Below are 18,883 nucleotides of genomic sequence, written 5' to 3' on the forward strand. Positions count from 1 at the left end.
TCTAAAGTTTAAAATATTCAGAATCAAAACATGGCTGTCTCCCTCATGCTGCATCTCCTTTATAATACAAAGTGAAGGCATTACAATACATCATTGAACCCGGTTTTTAATGGTCAAGGTGAAGGAATCTTTCAGACCATCCTAATTAGTCCATAATCTTCTAATCTTGTGGTGTTTGTTTGCCGGCCCTCTGCCCCATAGTACATTCAGTTTGTGGGAAACACGTTGTTTGGTGGGGCAGCTGCATGAACACATCGAACATTTCCTCCGCCCTGATCAGCTTTTAGAAGAAGTTGTGATTCAAAAATACACACTGAGGTATTGGCAGGAGGTATAACACCTGACATTCAATGATTCCTTCATTAAAAAATGTTCAGCACCACATATTGTGGCACATATTTCATCTGATGTCTCAAACATATACGATGATGTGTGTCTGTATTCAGTGCAGCTCTGATATTATGTAACTTGTGATAGTTCTATTTACTGCACCTGTTTGACCTCGGAGACGTCCTGATGAAGATATAATTGAATGTTTGAAGTCTCTGTATTTGCACGTTTTTTGTAACTACTAATCACCCAATCAGAAAGGAAATCTTCAAGTAAAATGATATAATTTCTTTTAAAAGTGGAGTTCAAATTAAGACATTCCCAGATTAAGATCTAGGATGCTTTTCTGTTCTGATTATACTGGTCTCTGTTCATCAAGAACAATTTGAATTAAATAAAGGTGTTAATGACATGGTGGTCACCAAAACACCCTCCAGGGCTCCTGCAATGATGAGCTCTGCAGGAGTGTGTGGTCCAACCAGAACCTGAACGTAGATGAAGAACACTGTGAGTCCAGTTCTCCTGGGAGGTCCTCACAAAAAACTACAAATAATTAGCACTGCCATTGTTCTTCTCTTATTTCCTGTAAATCTTTCCTTCCATTACAAAAACAAAAAATTATGGATGTTAAGAACTATAATACAAAACAGCAAAAGTCAACAAGAATTGCTGTCTAACACTGTTCATCTCAAACTGAACAGGATCATTTGTCTCCGTCTGAGAATTCAATCATCTCCCCACAGGCTGCTGGTTTATTTCTAGAATTCACTCTCAAACACGCTTTACTGCTTTCTTGGCTTTGCAGGCCACCATTATCTCCCATTAATTCAGTACAATTATATTAAAAAAAAAAAAAAAAAAGCCAACAATCTTTTAGTGTAGTGAAATGTTCACTCATCAGTCTGTGTTCTGTCGGCTGTGATTCACAAGCTGTACCAACCAGGACGGAGGCTGGTGATGAGCCCAACTTAGTATGAAGATCAACCAGCAAAGCCTTGTCCTTTCAAAGTGATTAGCTGTGACTCAAATGTACTACATGTAAGAGTGAGTTGTCCTCCTGTAACTGTTAGTAACTGTAACTGCGGTGCATTTGTCCTGCTCTCTCAACAGTCTGTCGTTAGTCTGTCACATAGATTGTTTTAGTTTGTTTTCCAATTATAATGATAGAAAAAAAAAAAAAACAGATCAAAAATCTCATTTACCAGTTTTATGAAAAGAATCTCCTCCACTATCAACAGATGATTGTCTCTAAGTCTTGTTTTTCTTACAGGAAACAGTGAGACTCACGACCCTACCTTGTGGTCTGAGCTGGTTGGTAGTACAAGACAGTGAGCCTGTTCCTTAAATCACTGCAGAAGCACGTATTTCTTCACATTCTGTCATAGTTTGAGTGTTTGGTTTTTTTTTAAAGAGACTAAAATGTGGACTCACTGATGGTCTGTTGCCCTTTTCTCTGTGCTTTGTGTAGCATGTGGCTTATTGTTTCTGATGTGAATGACTGCTGATGTGCTGGGGCCATTGTTGGACAGGTATGAATGTTTGCTATGACGAGAAATTTACTGTACTATATTTTTGTATTGATGATGAGCCTTGTTTTTTTTTTAAGATACAGTCCAGTTGGGAATACAGGTTACACCAGAATTGGAGAAAAAAGTCACACAATCAACTTTTTTTTTTTTTGCTTTAGTTTTTGTTTCAGACGACCCACTGCCATTTTTTTCATACAGAGAAATGAACTCCAAAGTCATTCAGCTTCAAATCTTTATTAGATTGTTGTATAAGCGAGGCTAAATCAACCGCCGCTCCACACTCAAAGTCTGCTGTTACTTTAACCGCCTGACTTGTTGTGCTAAACACTGTCAGCTCTCTTGTGTCTGTGTAATGAGAATGTTGTCTGTACAAATATCCTGAAGGTACATGTTCCTATGTAATGTCAAATGAGTTTTGTCAGTGTAATAAAGCTACACTATCAGAGTTACCTCAGTCTTCACGGCCTCTGTACCGTAGAAGCAGCTGTGTGGTATTTAGACTGAACAAACCCTCCCTGGAGACAAGCGTACAGCACGACTGTAGACAAGGGTGATTAAGCTGCTTGCTGCGGTTCACATGCTGGGAGCTGTACAGTTGACATGCAGCTGTATGAAGAAAACATGCTTCAGTTTTACAATGGACAATATGATATTGTCAGTGCACAGATACAGTGTGAATATGTATGTAATGTTTGTATAGCGCCATGGTACCTTTTACAGAGGAAAAAACAAGAGTTCCCATGTATCCCATCCCCAATACACATGAGCAAGTAGTGGAGGAGTGGAAAGAAAAAAACTCCCTGTGAACAGGAACAAACCTGTACAATCAGACTCAGGAGTGGAAACTTTCTGCTGTTCCAGCTGGTGTTCGGGAATCAAAGGAGAGAAAGAACTAGGACAGACAGATTGTAGGGACGCCCTGGTTGAGTGAAAGGATTCTCCATTCAGTCCAGCGCTCAGAGACCCACTCGCTGCAGGCAGACGGATCAAACCGCCAACTTCCAGTTTCACCTTCAGAGATCCTGCAGGGAGAGAGAGAGGGAGGGATAGAGAGAGAGAGCGAGAGATGTTTGTGACATATAATCGTGACACACCGTGACTGAGAAAGAAGGAAGCGCAGGTCCTCCAGCAGTCTGAACCTATAGCAGCGTAAAACTGGTTGTAGAGCAGCCTGAACCAGCTCTCATGGTAAACCTTCTTAAATAGAAACATTTTAATCCTAACCTTAAAAGTAGAGACTTTGTCAGGCTCTTTAACTGAAACTGTGAGCTTTTCCACATGAGAGGAGCCTGAGAGCTGAAAGCTCTGCTTCCATTCTCCTTTTAGAACCTCGGAACCTCCAGTAAGCAGCACTCTGAGAACCAAGTGGTCTTCTGGGTAACATAAGAAAAATACTTCTACTAATACTAATACTAATTATAATACTAATAGTAATACTCATACTTCTTTAAGATACAATGGAACCTGGTTGTTAAGAGCTTTATACATTTTAACAAGGATTTTACATTTGATTGTAGGTTGAACAGGAAGCCAATGAAGAGAAGCTCATATGGGAGTGATGTGATCTCGCCTGCTGTTTTTTGTCAGAATAGCAGGCGATTTGAGTTTTGTAGAGTGCCATTTTTTTAATAGATTAACAAACTGTCTGCCCAAACTGTTCAGTATACTCCTAATTGAGCTTGGGGACCTTCCTGCTGCTGCTGCTCCATCCACAACAAAATCAACCTGTGTGGATAATGCTAATGCTAATGCTATGAGAACTGTTTTCCACCGGATCCTCAGATGGAACGGAAGTAAATATTGATGGGATGATGTCCTTGAATTTGGTCACAGCATTGTCTAGCAAATGTAATTTTTTAAACTGTGTTATTATTAGGTATCTATCTATCTATCTATCTGGACTTATTTTTTTAACAGGTGCCGTAAAGCCAGTCAATGAAGATTCAAATGATATCAGGAAGCGATCTCACAACAGAGGGTTGTGGGGAAAAACTGTCAATGTCAGTGTAATGTGAGAAGAAGTGATGTGACAGTTATGTCAAGTAATGAACGCATAAGTACAAAGTTGAAGATATAATTTTCAACATCTACATGAATGTCATCCGCTATAATGAATCTGTCTGAGCTCAGTATTAAACTGGAGTAAAAGTCTGAGAATTCAGATAAAAATGTCAGTATGGACCTGGGGGACGATACGCTACAACAGCTTCTGTGTTTTCCAGTTGAAATACATGAGGTTCAGGTATTTCTGGTTAGTTTTAGTTCTTGGACTGACAAGAACACTACAGTTGTAAATGGATGTGATTCCTCTGGTTCTGGAAAGTTGAGGCATTATTCCTCCTGTAGTTGGACAAAGATTGATGATCAAACAATGGTAAAGGGGGAGGGGATTCACAGGCTCTGTTCACATGTGACCTCTGACCTTTCACCTCCAGCTCCCCTCTCCTCTGTATCATCGTCTGGACCTCATGCCCCCCTCCATCTGTCTCGCTGATCCATCATCATGGCTTTTACACCATAAAAGGCCTCACTGTGTAGAAGAAGACAATATTATAAATCGTCTTGAAAAGATTGAACTCTTCTGATCTTCCTTGGTATTGTTTTTATTAGCCTTGATAAGAAGACATGTCAAACATTTGCTCCCTTCTACTGCGCAAACTGTTGCATTTTTAGTGGCTTAAATTTTCCAAACCTTTGTGAAAATTTGCACCCAAGTCAAAAGTGTTGAACCGTTTTCAATTTTATAGTCATTGTACTGTGTCTGGGAAAATGGCTCCAGAGCGATGCCTACATTTTTTCTTTTCCATTTGCAACATCTAACGTGGACAACACGCTTAACAGGTTTCACCTACGTCCAAGAAATGCAGCAGGGACATTCAGCACGTTAACCCTCTGGGGCCTGAAGCATTTTGTGCCGTTTTTCACTACAATTGATTTTTCCTTTATATCTCAGATATAAAATACTTAAACTTTGCCTTTTTTGGTGTCATTTTGTTCAGGACAACCTCATAAATGCATATCTGAAGTATTTTCATCACTTTGGCATACTGTATTAAAACAGTGGATCTAAAAACACCATAAAATTACAAATTTGGGTGGTAAAAACAGATTTATTGACTATAAAAGTCACAGACATGGTTAACGAATCATTTTGTTTACTTGTAAAGTAAATCTAAACTACAATTAACTAAAATTGATCAAAACAGGACTGAAAAAACAGTCATATGCAGATATTTACAGTGAAACAGAAGCACTGCCACAGGCGTTTTTGTAAAACTATTTATAAAAGGTCACACATATTTTTCCTCATATCTCCGCTTTTATTTGGGCGATCAACATCATTTAAAAACGAGCTTGTAGTTTTATATCTGCACTTTCGACACGGATTGAAACACTGGACCAGACGACGCTGTGCTGTGACGCTACTGCCTTTTCAAACGGTCATGTGACGAGGACGCACCGGTGAGTCCATAGGCCCCAGAGGGTTAAGCCACACAAAACTGTCATTGACCCAGTAAACCACCATTTGGTGTTAACCGTGGAATTCTCGAGTTCAGCTCCTGCAATATGATGAGTTAAGGTCGGGGGACCAAACGTCCTCTTTTGCCCGGACATGTCCACTTTTTATGTCCTGTCCGAAACAGGGCAGACAACGGCAGCAGAGGAGACGGCGGAGCAGCAGTGCACACAAAATGCCGAAGCGTAAGTGCAGCTTCACAGATGAACTGCAAAAAAATGTTCCCACATACCGTCCCGGTCGAGACCAGTGGGAGGCGGAGTGCACTGTGTGCAAAGCTGACACGTATGTTTCAGTGTCTAATAAAGGTGCTGGAGATCTCAAATCTCACATGGATACTGAAAAACATAAAAAAGCTGTGCGAGGTGGGAGTTCTTCTGCAAAGTTGACTGAGTTCTTTGTCAGACCCGAGAAAACAGAGGATGCTGTAAATGCAGCAGAAGGTGCAATGACATTTCATACTGTAAAACACCACAACAGCTACAGGTCCATGGACTGCACCAGTACCTTGCAAAAAAAGGCATTTCCAGACTCTGACATCGCTAAAAGATTTAGTAGTGCTCGCACTAAGACTGAAGCCATTGTCAATGGGGTTACAGCGCCCCACTCTGTTGAATCTACCAGTGCTTTCACATTTACACTGTACGCACTGAGAGCCTGAAGGACTACTGTGATTTTGTTGAGATTGATTACAGAAGGATGCTCTCTCACAGCAAGACAAGGTGGCTGCCATCGTTCCCAGGCACTGAGAGGATGATACAGATGTTTCCAGCTTTAAAGGCATATTTTCTGTCTCAGCAAAGGCCTCCCATAGTAAGTTTTTTGAAAACGACTTCGCTGAGATCTACCTCTGGCAAGTGCACTCGCCCATGTCTGTGTTCCACACCCACATTCAAGAAATGGAACAGGAGAATATGTCCATTATGGAGGTGAAGAAAATATTGAACAATGTCCACCACCATTCTTCTTGGATGTAAGAGCAACAACTTCATGTCCCTTAAAGTTTAGGGACTACTGGCACAAAAGCATAAAGATGGACTTGGTAAGGGCTCTGACCAGTTCTGTGCTGATGTGCAAGGTCTGTACAGTGCATGTATGGAGTATCTGGAGAAGTGGATGACTCCCATGGAAGAGTTCTCAACATTCATGTGGATGGATCTGAGTGAGCCACCAAACTGGAATGATGTGGAGGCCTGCATCAAGCACCTAGGAGAGAAGAGGGTGCCTGTTGATGACGTCAAGTGTTTTGACCAGGTCACCAATCTGAGGAAATTCACAGAAGGGTGCAACCATGATGAGGAGTTCAGTGGCCTGCAAGTGCACCAGAAGTGGACACAATATTTTGAAAAGGCAAAAAGCATTGCATGTTACTCAGAGCTACTGAAGATTGGTTTGTCTTTGCACTTCTCTCTCACGATACAAATGTTGAGAGGGTTTTCTCACTGATGCAGAGCCAGTGGACCAAGGAGAGGAACCAGCTGTCTGTTGAGTCACTGAAGGTGAAGATTCTTTTAGTGCAATACAATTTCAAAGAGATGTCTTGCAAAGACTTTTATGCTTATTTGTTGAGCAACCGGAAACTGCTGGGAAAGATCAGCTCAACAGCAAAACATGGATGGGCAAACAAGGACAATGAAGAAGAAAAGCAGGATGAATAAGACAGCAAAAGATTAAAAGTAGATCATTTTTTGTTTGTGTAGTTAGTATCTTTGAGATACACTATCTGAGACTTTTCTATAGAGAGGGGCTGTAGAGCCACTAGAAACGAGCTGTAGAGCCACTAGAGACGAGCTGTAGAGCCACTAGAGACGAGCTGTAGAGGCTCTACAGCAGGGATGGGCAATTATTTTTCACATGGGGCCACATGAGAACAAGAAAATATTTTGGAGAGCCGGACCAAAAGGCTGAACTAAAGTGCATAATATTGTGTTTCTTCATTTAAAGCAGTAAATAGCCTTGTTTAGATAAGTTGGTAAATCTGGTAAGAGTATATGTTACAATTGAGCAATGAAAAAAAAATTAAATTTATTCAACAAAATTTCCTAAAACAATGGTTAACAAAATGTGAACATTTCTACAGTTTTTGATTCATTATACGAGTGACCATTTTCAGCCACATTCAGTAAGACACATATTAGAAAATAGTGATGCCTACATTTGTAGTTTAATCACAATCACACTCATCAGTCATTCTGTGTTTTTCAGTTCTTTTTCCTTGTTCAGTGAGAGAAATCTAGTCTCTGTTGGTCTTTAACAACTGTGCATCAAAGTCAGGTGGAATGTCTGAGTTGGACATGTGAAGTATAACTGAGAGATGATCATCAGTGATCTGTACCTGGACTTGTTAAACGTCATCACTGAGAATGTTTGTTCTTGTATACTGAACAATAATATAAACTCAGCACTTTTGTTTTTGCTCCGTCCCATTTTTCATGAGCTGAACTCAAAGATGTCAAACATTTTCTATATACACAAAAGTTATGTCTCAAAAAGTTATTTATTTGTTGTTTCTCTCAAATATTGTTCATAAATCTGTCTAAATGTGTGTTGGTGAGCACTTCTCCTTTTATGTTATAATCCATCCCACCTCACAGGTGAGGCATATCAAGATGCTGATTAGACAGCATGAATATTGCTCAGGTGTGCGTTCGGGTGGCCACAATAAAAGGTCACTCTGAAATGTGCACACCAGCTGCTTCTTGTGGGCGGGTCAAAGGGAGGGTCTACCTGGATTGGGGTTGCGTAAAAAACTTGGTGAGGATTCCAATGGTTTGCTTTCCAATTTGCTCGTTGGAGCACACAATTTAGAAACAATTAAACAAGCCAGAGAATGAGACAGCAGACTTTCTTCAATTCTGGAGTGTCATTCCAGGTATGGGGACAATTATTACTGTAGGAAAACCATTGGAAAGTCAATTTTGTCTGATGTGCCCCCTTTTAAAGTTTGTTTCTCAGTGAGCATTTAAAGTCTGTCAGTCAGAGCTGTTAAAAACTTGTTCATGACTATATAAATTAAAGTCATTGTCATGTGGTAGAGGAAGGCAAAGTCACTAGGATGCTTCACAGCACACAGTGGAAAAACAGGCCTTTCAGGGGAATCACTAAGTACAAACATTGCCAGATCTTTGACGTGTTACACGTTGTGTGTTGTGGCCCGCAGGAGCTTTTAACACCTACACTGTTTCACCGTCAAAGGGAATGAATGGAGCGAGTCTGGAGTGAGGCATTCTCAGCCTGCAGCGGTTTAACAGCACGAGTGGAAAACCTGAGGAGAGCCGAGGAGTTTCAACAAGTACATCTCAGATTCCTACCAAACGTTTGTGTGTGTGTGTGTGTGTGTGTGTGTGTGTGTGTGTGTGTGTGTGTGTGTGTGTGTGTGTGTGTGTGTGTGTGTGTGTGTGTGTGTGTGTGTGTGTGTGTGTGTGTGTGTGTGTGTGTGTGTGTGCGTGCCTGGAAGTGGAAGTGTCTGATAATGACAGTGAGAACCTAAAGGAGTCAACAGGTCTGTGTGGCAGTTTCACTGGTTTTTAAAAGTGGAGCCATACCTGGATGTTGTATGAAAGTAGATCTGCAACGAAGTGTTGCTTAAAAGTAGTGCTGAGCGTTTGTCAGACTGATAATCTCCACCATCGCATGCTAGCACACTGAGCTGTTTAACCTAGTGAGCCTTGATGACTGCAGATCATGGGTGGCCAAACTGCAGCTCTTAGCCTATCAGGGTGCAGCTCATTGATTCAAAAATTTAAATCATCCTTTCAGCTAAAAATAGTTCTCCTGTGAAACTCAGATTTCAGATTTTCTGAAGTCGTACCAAAATGTGTCAATATGGTGGCTCAGAAATTCCAACAGCAAAAAGCCACAAAAGAGCGCAGCAGTGGAAGAACAGGTTTCGTTTCCGGGGGACAATATTTTATTTAACAGACTTGCAGTCTGAGAACCAACCTCTATGGAAGCGTTGTTTCATTTTGCGGTGGTGTTGTGGATCTTTGCTGATGCATTGTGCTGTTGGCCTTTCCGGGACACCATACATCACTCAGCACAAAGCAACATGGCAGCAACACCCCTGTCAATTAAGTTGTCACCAAGGCCGGGGTGGGACTCATTTTCAGCTGTAGAGTTTCCCACCTCAGACCGGCCCACTTTAGATCACCACCTATTATAATCTCACATGTGAAGTCTATAGCACTGTACTGTAAAGCTTTGTAATTCAGTGTAATTTTCAAATAAGTGCTAAAAGATATCCAAACCTTAAAAATTAAACAAAACCATAAAATATTAGATTCAAAATATAGAATTAAAAAATGAACTCTATTATAACACCATCATCTGTTTTTCAAGGAAACACGGCCGACCCTGAAACATTAATACGTGTCTGAGCAATACACTGGTCTCTGCCACTTTGTTTATGACGATATCTTGGTCCACAGATGTGAGGATTCCTTCCTCAGTGATCATGAGCAGGAATGTCTCAAGGTTCTTCTGGTCAAAGTGCTCTTGAGTCTGTTTTTCATCAAATGTACCAATGAGAAACTTCTCATACACTGGAAGTACTGCTTGATTGTTCGCACACTGTTGGAGCAGCTCACCTGTTCCTCCATAGTGACAGGATCAATCCCCTCAAAACAACTGGCTCTACTTCTCACATTAGATCACTTTTTAAAAATGCTCTGCATTCAGGTCAGTTTCATTAATGCACAACTGAATCATCTAGAACAGGGCAAGGCAACCGGCGGCTCTGGAGTCGCATGCGGCTCTTTGGTCCCTCCACTGCGGCTCCTTGAGCCTCTGTCCCACTGCAGTTCATCCTGGAGGGACGTAAGGAGGCAAAGCCACCCAGAGAGGGACGTAAGGAGGCAAAGCCACCCAGAGAGGGACGTAAGGAGGCAAAGACACCCAGAGAGGGACGTAAGGAGGCAAAGCCACCCAGAGAGGGACGTAAGGAGGCAAAGCCACCCAGAGAGGGACGTAAGGAGGCAAAGCCACCCAGAGAGGGACGTAAGGAGGCAAAGCCACCCAGAGAGGGACGTAAGGAGGCAAAGCCACCCAGAGCGCAGTCCTGCTACAAAGAGTGGTAAAATGTAGGGTCGTGAACGACGCAGCGATGTAACATCATTACGCAACAATGAAGAAGAACATAGAATTGCGGCTGCAGGTCATGACAGCGGCTCAACTGGTGTCTGATGCTGGGAGCTTCCTGTACCTTTCACAGTAAAAGCCGACAGTTCCAGGAGGTTCATTACAGACTTGTTGAGAGTGACGGAACATTCTAGTGAATTACACAACAACTACAGGACATTAAAGACACACCATCACACTCATGGTTCTAACAATCCAGATCTCCCACATTTATCTTCTATTTTAATAATGTGTAGCAATAAAGGAGCTGAGAGCTGCAATGCATTATGGGAGCTTCTGTTTGTCGTGTTTTAAATCTAATTATTAGGGGTTATATTAGATTTGTAGTGTAGGTAATAATTGTGTTTGTTGTGTTTTTGTTGCTTAGTTCATGTAGTTAAGTTTATTAGTTGTAAGTTGGCAACCAGCAGTGAAGAAGGTTTAGTGTGTCGTGTCCTCCTGGCATGGTCTGCCTGTGGGACTATCAAAATAAAATGAGTGTTGTGTTCAGTGGGAAACCGGACCAAATGGCTCCTTGAGCATTAAAGGTTGCCGATCCCTGGTCTAGAATCTTAGGGCATTTCTCATATGGAGCAGGTCTCCCTCCTTCATTATATTGAATATAATAATATGATCTATCCTGTGATAGACATCATGTGACAGATATCCTGTGAGGTCTCAGCAGGCTGATCAGAGACTGATTTGAATTAACCGATCATGTATTTTGGCCAAATTCAGTGACCAACAAGAAGAGTGGACATCATACGTGGACAAAAGAATTCCCAGCAGATGCAGAGGGCAGGAATTCACACATTATTTAATGGTTTTCACTTCCCACAATGGACGGGAACAAATGGATAGGAACAAGTTAATAGATAACAACTCAGAAAGGCCTTGTTTTGAATACCATAATGCTTTTTCCTGTGAAGTAGAGGAAAAGTCACCTAATGCACTAACTTCTACAGATGGAATAAAAAAGTTCACGTCTAAACATCACACCAGCAATAGCTTTAAATACAACATTAAACATATGGAATTACAAAAGTTAGACAACAGTCTGTGAGGCGTGGATCTACAGCATTAATAGTGTAGGGATTTCTTACCTCATAAGGATCACTAGGAACCATTTATGTTGCGGTTGGCTATCGATAATGATTAAGAATTATCAAAGATAGTTATTCATTATGTTATTGAAAATGTAATCTGATCTGTATCGGATGCCTCAGAGCGCCATCTGTCGTAACAGGAAATGATAGCCAATTCAGTTATATCAGTCTCATAAGATATACTAAACAGTTAATCAGGAATTTGAATTAATAGTTAAATTAATTACAATTTCCAGAATTAACAAGCTTGATTAAAGCTTGAAGGATTTTGGAGTTCTTGACATAGAAGAGGTCGACATTTCATTCACCTTTGTGCTCATTAATAACACAGCAAGTATGATTCCAAAAATTATATTTATTTACAATGAAAACAAATAAACAGATTCTAACTACCTATATACAGCTTGGTGTGTGTGTGTGTGTGTGTGTGTGTGTGTGGGGGGGGGGGGGTTAGACGTGTGACGGAACTACAAAACAAGATGGCGGATCACAAGAAACTACATTCCAAATAGAGGATATCAGAGACCAGGAAGTCTGTCCTGGGTCTCCACCATGTGCTGGAGAACAATGGAACATGGAAGCTAGTCTTTAGCGTCTGCTTCCTGTGTGTCTCTGCTAAAAGACCATTTCTAGAATGAGTTGATGTGAATGAGATTTGTTTTGTAAAACGTCAGGAGTCATCAGATGGTGTTCGGTTATGGTGTGATGTTGTCTTTGATGTGATATGTGTAGGATTGTGAGTTAACTAGTTAGTAAAGCAAAGATTAGCATGCAGACCCTGTGTCTGTGGCAGAGCTAACGTTGGTTTACAGGTTGATAATTGCTTCTAATATCATTATCAATAGAACTCAATCACTGTAATAGAATCACATCTTAATAAAAGTTAAACAGTTCTATCATAGCATCAGGTTTAACTAATCTCAGGTAAGGCCCAGTTGTTGTTGCCACTTCCTTGGTGTATTTGAAGAAGGAGTTCAGTTGTTGTCCTGCTGGAGGGAAGCTGGTGTCTTCTGCTGTCGTTAGCATCTCCTGCTAACTGTGGTTGCTGGTTCTGCAGGCTGAGGAGAAGAAGATGAAGTTGATGTTTCAGGAGTCTTTCTTTGCAGCCTCCTGCTTGTTCCTTTTGTTCAGACTGAGGAGCTGGTGGCTCAGGTCTGTGATGGTTTTCCTGCTTGTTGAGGAAAACACAAAGAAGTGCTGTGAGGTGTCGTTTCCTTGGTCCCGTCCTGGAGAAACTGGTTGGTTTTCCTTGGTTGATGGGAGATCAGACTCTGGGTGCTGGTCTCTGGCTCAGGGGAAGGTCTGACCCTCGTGGTGGGTCAGCAGAGGAGTTGAGGAGTGAAGGCCCTGGTTGCAGGCCTCTGGTGTTAGTTGTATGCTAACGCTGGGTGAGTTGCCTCCAGCAACCTCCTCCTCCATTGAAGAACAGAAGCAAAAGTCTATTGTGACAGGAACTGCTTGGACCCAGCTCCTCCCCGGTGTTCACCGGGGAAGACTCGGGGCAAGACTCACCTGAGGAGTCTCTTCCAAAGGTGGTGAAGGTGAAGGTTGGGGGATTCGAAGGTGTGAAATCCTGAGAGCCTCAACCAATCAGTGACTGGCTGGGTGCATGGGGGAAGTGTCCTTTGAGCGTAACGTGGGAGAGGATTTGCATCGGTCTGCCCTAACAAAAGGTCCCCCCACTGGGTGTGATGGTCAATCATATTCCTGGGTCTGAATTCATATGCTGTGACTGTGTATCATGTCCACTGTTGGGTCCGGAATCCATGCTCTGCCCCAAGCAGCTCTCCCCCAAGAGAGCAGGCTGCAAGAACAATGGGAAGGTAATAAAACAGCAGGGAGCGAGGACAAGGGCCACAATCCCCAGGTTCGAAAAGCACCATCATTGGTCGAGCCTGACCCGGACACTGCAGGTGTCCGAAATGCAACTTGAGCCCCGTTTCCACCGCGCAAAAAGTGTCCAATCAGCTGTCTGCTGATTGGTCGGTGATTTACTACACGCCCTCAATATTTTAATGTGTCGGCTGGATGAAGCCTCTGCTGTCACTGTGGTCAGCTTTACAGCTTTTTATTCCTTTTCTTTTCTTTAGTGCTCAACTTTAGTGTTTGTGGTGAAAGAGCGGACTTGAGGCAGGGGGAGACTGGAGCTCGGGACTTTGCATCGCATTGGAGCTTTCTGTTTGCAGCATAGCGCTCGCCGTGGCGTGGATGCGCGTCCAGGACACAGGAGCCTTGAGCTTTCGGCTCCGGCGCTGATCGCGCTCGAGCAGCTCCGCTTCCGAGAGGTGGTCAGCGTTCTGTTCAACCGCGGTCAGTGGCGCTATATCGCGGGGACGGACCGCGGCAGCGAGGAAGAGGAGCTCAGAGCTCGGAGCTCGGCGCCTCCGTGTTCTGGCACTGTGCTGCCAGACCGCGATCAGCGCCAAAGTGGAGTGGCTGCTCCTGCGTTTAAGAAGAAAGCTCAAGCCTCCCGTGTCTGTGCCTCAGCCAACCGGGGGGAACGCTCCAGCGACTTGCCCCGCACCCGAGGCCGGAGCGTTCGCTCTCTCAGAACACGGAAGTTGCGGCTGCAGCGCTGCCGCTGCAAAAAATAACAGCTGCAAAAAATAACAGTTAACTAAACAACAAGTGCAAAGTGGAGGATGTAAACAACAACAGAGGATTCATAAGATCTAGATCTGACGACTTTCTTTTCTGTTGTAATGTCACATATCTGCAGAGCTCTTAAGCCCCGCCCACTTTTTAAGCTCCTCTCTGCGGTGTAAACGGGTACCGGAGCCGAGCTCCGGCTTCGCTTTGCCGTACCGCTCCGCTCCGTCCCCGCACTTTTGTGCGGTGGAAACGGGGCTTTGGTCAAACCAAGCTCACACACAACTGCCTCCCGCTTCTCAACCTGGTCTCCAAGCAGGGAGCACATCTCTGCAGCAACCAGATCAAGAGAGCACAAAGTGGATCACAATAACCCGACTACGGTGCATCCCACTGGCGAGCAGAACACACTGTTTGGACTATCCTTTTCCTCTTTTCCCTTTTTCTTTGTGGATCCTGGGAGCCAGACACGAAGCCACATCCCAGCTGCAATGCACTCCCACACAGCTGCAAACCTGAGGCTTCCTTGTTAGTGAAACAGGGGCCCTACGAAAGCCCAGTCCATGGACGGCGCTGTACAACACAGCACAACGGAACCGTCAGAGAGCTTTTGTCTGGGCAACGCTGCTAGATTAGCCTGAAGCTAACCTGCAATTGTGTTTCATGTGCCACTGATAAGCATTTGTTGTGTACGCGCGTGAGCGCGCACCATCGCAAGCTTTGGACTCTTGTTTCCTACCTCAGAACATGAGTTCCAGTGAGCCTCCGGCCCACTGGATCTCTGTGTTCAGAATCGAGCCACGGAACCGAGCCTCACCAGAACTTTCTTCCTCTTTTCCTCCTCTCCCTCTCTCTCTCTCTCTCTCTCTCTCTCCTTCATTAACCCCTCGTGCGTGCACGCACCCCGTGTGTATCCCACCGCCACGTGTGTTAACTGATCAAGATAAGTTTTCCACATAGCCCCATTTAGCATCCGAACCACTAACTTGTGCCGCCATGATACATCTGTATCGTCACCAGAGTTTGACTGCATGTCTCAACATCCACTTAAATTCCGGCGTTACAGTAATGATTTTGTCCCGGTGAGACCGCTTGCTCCGAGCGTCCCCAGCACATGCGCGCGGTGGCCATCTTGTTTATGTGGTCGCCGAGCAACCGCCTCATCCACAGAAAGAGCAAGTCAAACGCCCCTAGTGGCTGCATGGGTCATCGCAGTTTCTCTTTGCGCCCACCTGGTGGTTGCATCGAGTCCTTGCCTCCGCGCGCCCCTCGTGGTTGTCACGGTCACCACCCTGAACCAGACGCCTGCCTCCCTCTGGCATCTGTTCAAGATCATTACACCTACTCACACTGACCCTCCAAGGTCCGCCGCCACATGGTCGACACTCGTGGTCATTACATCTCCACTCAGACGCTCTCTTTCTCACACACACACACACACACACACACACACACACACACACACACACACACACACACACACACACACACACACACACACACACACACACACACACACCCACACACACACACACACCCTCTTTCTTTGTACATAGTGTTTGCTGTTTAGTATATTAGATCTCAGTGTTAGATGATGTTTGTTACTTGATTGTGTTTACTAAATAATGTATGAATTATTTATGAATTCATACATTTTTGTGAATAGACACCTTTTATGTGAGGATCCACACCTCGCTCCAGCACCGGATCCGCCCTCATTGACGTTCCTGCAGGCAATGAAGTAATTGATTGCTCTGAGCTCTTAAAACCTGCAGTGAGGTGGGTCCGGTGCTAGAGGATTGTTTGTCTCCTGTCGACTGCTGTCTAGCGCGAGTCTGTGTTTGTCCTCCCCGGGGAGTGAGTGTCCTCCCCGGGGGGGGTCAGTCCGAGATGCCCGAGAGTCTCCAGGTCCGTTCCGACGGTTCCAAGATGCCCGAGAGTCCCCGGGTCCGTTCCAAGATGCCCGAGAATCCCCGGGCCCGTTCCAAGAAGCCCGAGAATCCCCGGGCCCGTTCCAAGAAGCCCGAGAGTCCCCGGGCCCGTTCCAAGATGCCCGAGAGTCCCCGGGTCCGTTCCAAGATGCCCGAGAATCCCCGGGCCCGTTCCAAGAAGCCCAAGAGTCCCCGGGTCCGTTCCAAGATGCCCGAGAGTCCCCGGGTCCGTTCCAAGATGCCCGAGAATCCCCGGGCCCGTTCCAAGAAGCCCGAGAGTCCCCGGGCCCGTTCCAAGATGTCTGTTGTGTGTGTCTTCCCTGTGGTGTGGTGAGTCCTTCACAGGTGTTAGTGTTCTCCTTGGGTTGGGTGTCCGTTGTGTGTGTCTTGTCTGTGCAGGACTTCCGGCAGCAATCCCCATGCGCCATCCGCACTCCGTCATGGAGTGCAACGCACCTTCCTGCGGTCATTCTCCTGTCCGTTTCAACGGTTTCAAGATGCCCGAGAGTCCCGATCCCCGTGCGCCGTCCGCATTCCTCCCATGGAGTGCCGCGCACCGTCCCTGCTGCTGGGTCTCCCGCCTGCGCCGCACTGCTGGCTGCGTTCCCCGTGCGCCATCCACACTCCTCCACGGGGTGCCACGCACCTCCCTGCTGCTGTGGTCCTGCCGGCGCAGCACTTCTGGTTTGGGTGCAACGCACCTTTCCTGCTCCCCTATTCCTGTCTGCGCAATAAAGAACTGTGACAATTGCACCTATTCCGTCTTGAGGTCTGCTTTTGGGTTCAAGCTCCACGCACCAGCTCCCAGCCGTGACATTTTAGCTGAATTGATCGATTCCTGGTCATTATTGTGTATTTGTTGTTGACAATTCGCTGGTTTGTAACAGTCTGCGCTCGAATCGCACACCTTCCCTGTTATTTAAGATTGTTATATTTACACAGAAATATTAACTAACTTAAATAACCCCTTTTTACAAATGAGACAAACGAGATTTTGGTATTAACTATTTCCAGTTTAGGTGGTGGTGCCCCAATTTCATTATTATTTGATAAATAATCAATTTATTCAAATTAATAATTTTTCATTAATAAATTATTTTTGATGATTTATTCACTTTTGAGTAATTACTCTAAGAGTTGTTAATGAGCAAATGACTGTTTACTTCCATTAATGATTAAAATTTTTCATAAATTACTTCCAGTGATTTATTCCTTTCAGTAATCTATTACTTAGAGTAATTTTAATGCTAATAACCAACCATAAATCCCAACACCACACAAATGTTCAGAGACTGTCTGCAAATTCCAAACCGCTGCAAAAGTGAAGACAGAAACCACAAAAATACCTGATAAGGTGACATTTACTGCAGTGTCACCAGGATCACTGCAGCCGCCACTTGATCAAACTACAACACTTGGTTTGACAGTGATATATATGGTTTGTAGTATCTAACTTCACAGTGATAGGGGTTTGGCAAATTTGTGCAGACGGTCGCTGATTGTTGTTTTACTTTTCTAATTCCATATAGAGATGTATCATACATTATGTTTGTATTTTCACTTTGTCATTTCATGTCGGTGTGAGAGACGACGTTTATGTGTAAAACCAATTTGTATGACGTGGCTCTTTGTTGTACCACCATAATTTTTGTGGCTCTTGGTCTCTGACTGGTTGGACCCCCCTGCTGTAGATGGATGATGTCTGGATATGATCCAATGGAGGCTGTTTTTGAAAATGGCTCAGAAGGTAGAACTTTTTGAAAACACTACAGCTCCAGGGAAAACTGGGGCAACTGCAACTTTCCAAAAACACCCCAACTCCAGCTGAATGTAGACAGAGGAAAGCCTTTTGAAAATGCTGCTTCACCACATACGCACCACTGTCATTGTAAAGAATTCTGCACGTTCAAGAAGATGGACAATAACAACAATGGCAGCCACCTCCACCTCAACTTCCATCACTTCCACCTCCATCTCCACCACTGCTTCAAGCACCTCCACTACTTCTGTCACATCTATCATTACTTCCGTCACCACTTTGTCCACCTCCATCCCCTCCTACACCACCTACTCCACCTCCCCAGCTTCTGTTTCTCAGTCTTTAAAGACTGCGGCTTCCTGCTGTTCAGCACCTGTGGCAGTTTGGCTTTGAGGTCTGTGATTGTTCCCCTGTTTCCTCCTGTGGCATAGGTTGCAGAAAAACACCCCCCAGACTAACTGATACAGATGCATGTAAGAACCCACGTAGAGGTATTCCACATCAGGACTATTAAACACTTTTATTCTTCAGCTAACGCAACGAGAAGTGGTTTGGAACAGAGGCTGTACACATGAAATGGCACCATGTGAAAATATATATGTTAGGATGTTAGGATGACACCTAAACCCATTAATTTTCACAAATTTAATAACAGAAATCACTCACGCACACACACCATCGCACACGCAAAATCTCACACACACACACACATGAAAGAGTACTTTGAAGTATTCTTACACATCCAGCTGCACCACAGAGTCACAGAAGTCCTGCCAACCTCTAGCCAACCTCTAGCTCAGTCATAAACGGTTGGTTATATTGTTGGACTTGATATGTGAGTTCATAAACCAGTATGGGAGGACTTTCTCTGGTCCAGAGAGTCTGTGTGGAGCAGCGGGAGGAGAAAACATCCACTCGACACAAAGCAGATGCTTTGTTGTGGTGAAACAAGGCACGAACAGGATCACTTACTTTATGGTCAACATCTTGTTCATTTTGCTTCAGGA

At 44.1% G+C, this 18,883-nt stretch overlaps 1 protein-coding gene across 1 annotated transcript in view; it reads left to right on the forward strand.

The window, feature by feature from the left end:
- Positions 1-15,540, forward strand: part of met (MET proto-oncogene, receptor tyrosine kinase) — a gene marked incomplete at both ends in the record, with an annotated part of 100,805 nt that extends 85,265 nt beyond the window's left edge. The window contains 4 exons of the mRNA XM_080505522.1: positions 9,804-9,874; positions 13,818-13,907; positions 14,007-14,071; positions 15,298-15,540. Coding sequence (XP_080361648.1) covers positions 9,804-9,874; positions 13,818-13,907; positions 14,007-14,071; positions 15,298-15,540 — 469 coding nt within the window. The remainder of the gene's footprint in view (positions 1-9,803; positions 9,875-13,817; positions 13,908-14,006; positions 14,072-15,297) is intronic.
- Between the last annotated feature and the right edge of the window lie 3,343 nt (positions 15,541-18,883).

The sequence above is a fragment of the Blennius ocellaris genome (genome assembly GCF_963422515.1).
Source record: "Blennius ocellaris genome assembly, chromosome: 11".
NCBI lineage: Eukaryota > Metazoa > Chordata > Actinopteri > Blenniiformes > Blenniidae > Blennius > Blennius ocellaris.